This window comes from Loa loa (genome assembly GCF_000183805.2).
Source record: "Loa loa unplaced genomic scaffold supercont3.145, whole genome shotgun sequence".
NCBI classification, from domain to species: Eukaryota; Metazoa; Nematoda; class Chromadorea; order Rhabditida; family Onchocercidae; genus Loa; species Loa loa.
The window spans coordinates 50,980-54,193 of record NW_018108325.1 but is presented as its reverse complement, the minus strand read 5'-3'; the positions used below and the strand labels follow the sequence as shown (position 1 = coordinate 54,193).

Below are 3,214 nucleotides of genomic sequence, written 5' to 3'. Positions count from 1 at the left end.
TCAAGTAGTCCTTTATTTATGTATATATACATCTGTAAATAAATTCTCTTGCTTGAAAGAAGAGATAAGTGATTGAAGGAGAAAAAGAAAAGTGAAAACCGGTCAAGTGGTTCCTTGTTATCCCATTCCTTCTCCTTCATCATTTTAACTTCCAACCAATCCAAGAATTCATCCATCTTGCTAGATAAGTTAGTTCTTCTAAATATTTAGCTAATCCTTGATAGCATCAATCAACGTATAATTGATTCATCATTCTTGCTATAGATGAACTCTTTTATAATTTGTGACATATTTCGAACAAAATTTTGGAATTCATTGCTTGGATCTTTGAAAAAAAAAGAAGAAAGGAAGAATCCAAAGAGTAATGAGACACAGAACTTTATCCTTTGAAAAATTCTTATATCATTATGATTATCATCTTGTCAAGTATTTTCTTTCATACTTGTCTAATTTTATTTTCATATTTTGAATTTTTGAAAGATCATCGCTAATTTTTGTAAATGAACAAGGCGCAGATAATACTTTTTCCCATTTGCAAATTACCAAACTTATCACTGGAAGTATACCATACGATTACCGTCTAGTTTAATTTATTGAATATACAATAAGCATAGTGTGTACTGTAAGCATATTGTATGCTATATATTGCGAGTGTACTGTTCCTACAATTACCTTTTAATGTAACTTATTAAATATACTGTAGGCATTTCTGCAATTATCTTTTAATTTAGTTCATTGAGTATACTGCAGACATTCCTGCAATTACCTTTTAAGGTAATTCATTGAGTAAACTGTAAGCATTCTTACGATTATCTTTTAATTTAATTCACTGAGTGTATATTCAATGATTATATCTTATCTATTGGACACATCAAGCAGTTATTATTGAAAATTTCATCATGTCTAAATTTTTTAAGGAAAAATTAACTGATTTATTTTTTAGTTATTAAAATATTTTTTATTTTTAGTTATTAAAATTTTTTTTATTTTTTACTTATTAAAATCACAAATTAACGATCGTCTTTTTATTTCCAATTTCACAAATTATTTTTTTCTTCCTATGCACACTAATTATCATTAACTAATTATTTTTGCTCTTGTTTATTTGCTTGAACTAATCGAATGATTCATACTATAGCATTTCGTACCGGGAGATATCGATCTGAAACGATCATCAATTATGCTTGCTACACCGCTTTTTGTTGCCGCTTGTATATACTATAAACGCACCAAAAGTAAATGTAATGACCGTATCGCTGGTGATACCAATAAGCAGTCTAAACAGAATGGCAAGCATCCAAAACCTTCTGAATCTAATAATCCGGACGAAACAACAACAACAATCCGATCGAATATTAAAACGAATGCGAAGAAAGCAATGGTAGTACCATTATGTGATAGTACTGATAATGATGACGATGATAGTTGCTATTATGCTCCCGGAAAATGTCATACATCTAAAAAAGTATTCCGGATGACGGATGAGGTTCCGAAAAAGAGGCGAAAAAAATCAGTTACCGTAGAAAACATACATATTCCGAAGAAAGTCTTCAGACCGATGTGCGAAATTCCAAAACCACCCAAAAGTCGATACTCATCAGAAACCGAAGAAACTCAAGTATCATCAGCGTCATTACTACAGAGATTAATGGAATTCGGTGGTGAACAGTTTCATCGAACTACTCGGATAACTGGATCAATCCGGAAAAAACGATTTACGAATAGGCTAGCATTAACATTAGCCAAAAGGATGGAATCATTGATCGGTAAAACAAATGATAAAAGCAAATGTTCATCCATACTAACCGTATCACCTGAGATAGGATCTGTAGAGTTAGGAAAGGATAAAATGGAATATATAGATGCGGAAGGGGATGATCCAGATTGTTGCAGGAATAGATCTACGATGAAACGTGGTTTTCGGTATCTTTTTAATCAGGAAAAATCAAATAACAAGTAATTATTTTTCATTTGATTAATTAATAACTAACTAAATCAAACTTATTATTGAAAAGTTTGAGTAATTTGGTTAGTTTTCCAACATTAATTGATTACTGAATTAATTACTTTGATTGTTGCTCTTTGTCTTTCATTTAGCAGAATTTTCATGAATTTCTTTTACCAGTTATCATTTCCTTCAGGTATATTACTAATTAAAAAATTTTATAAACTATTTAAAATTAATAAGGAAACTGTTTTTTTAAGCAATCATAACACATTACAGAGATAGCAGTGGTAATGATGATATGGAAGTGGAGCAAAAACGTGGATTTTTTCAGGTATATATTTTAGAAAAAAGGAGTGTTTTTTCAAACATCGGACTTTAATACTTGAAAAACTTTCTCTTGTAAGATGAGATTTTCATGAATTTCAGAAATTCTTCCGTCCAACAAGTTCACTAAGTGGTGGTGAAGGGACAAGTACAGATCCGGAAAGAAGGCCATTGTTACATGATGATGATGGATATGCCGTAATTGATAGACTACAGCATGAATTTGTTGACAAGGAAAAACGTGAAAGTAATCCTTTTTGCCACTTTTTTTTCTTTATTGTTAATCTTTGACACGTGAAATTCAGTATGTTTAACCTAAAATCCAAGTAAATTATAAAAAATAAGCGTAAAATTTTGATCAATGAATTGATTGTGTAATTTTTTGTCAAATTTATGTAAATTAAAACTGGAATTTGACCTTAAATTTGAAATTGATATGTACTCTATAGTTATATTTGAAATTTGCTTTGATCTTTGGATTAAAGAAGAAGTAATGTTCGAATCAATGATTTGATTAAAGATTAAACGGAGCATAAACATGAAATAATAGTTATACATAAATTTTCTATTATGACATTTTGCTTGTAGACGAAAAAGTATCAGTTTTCAGGAAAACAATTTAATAATAATTTAAACATTGATTTAAATGTTTCAATACTGGAATTTGAATACTAGAATATTATTATTATTATTATTATTATTATTATTATTATTATTATTATTATTATTATTATTATTATTATTATTATTATTATTATTATTATTATTATTATTATTATTATTATTATTATTATTATTATTATTATTATTATTATTATTATTATTATTATTATTATTATTATTATTATTATTATTATTATTATTATTATTATTATTATTATTATTATTATTATTATTATTATTATTATTATTATTATTATTATTATTATTATTATTATTATT

At 27.1% G+C, this 3,214-nt stretch overlaps 1 protein-coding gene across 1 annotated transcript in view; it reads left to right on the top strand.

The window, feature by feature from the left end:
• Positions 1-3,214, top strand: part of LOAG_17884 (hypothetical protein) — a gene marked incomplete at its 3' end in the record, with an annotated part of 17,288 nt that overhangs the window by 7,048 nt on the left and 7,026 nt on the right. The window contains exons 3-5 of the mRNA XM_020450547.1: positions 1,894-1,956; positions 2,225-2,279; positions 2,375-2,519. Coding sequence (XP_020305760.1) covers positions 1,907-1,956; positions 2,225-2,279; positions 2,375-2,519 — 250 coding nt within the window. The 5' untranslated portion in view covers positions 1,894-1,906. The remainder of the gene's footprint in view (positions 1-1,893; positions 1,957-2,224; positions 2,280-2,374; positions 2,520-3,214) is intronic.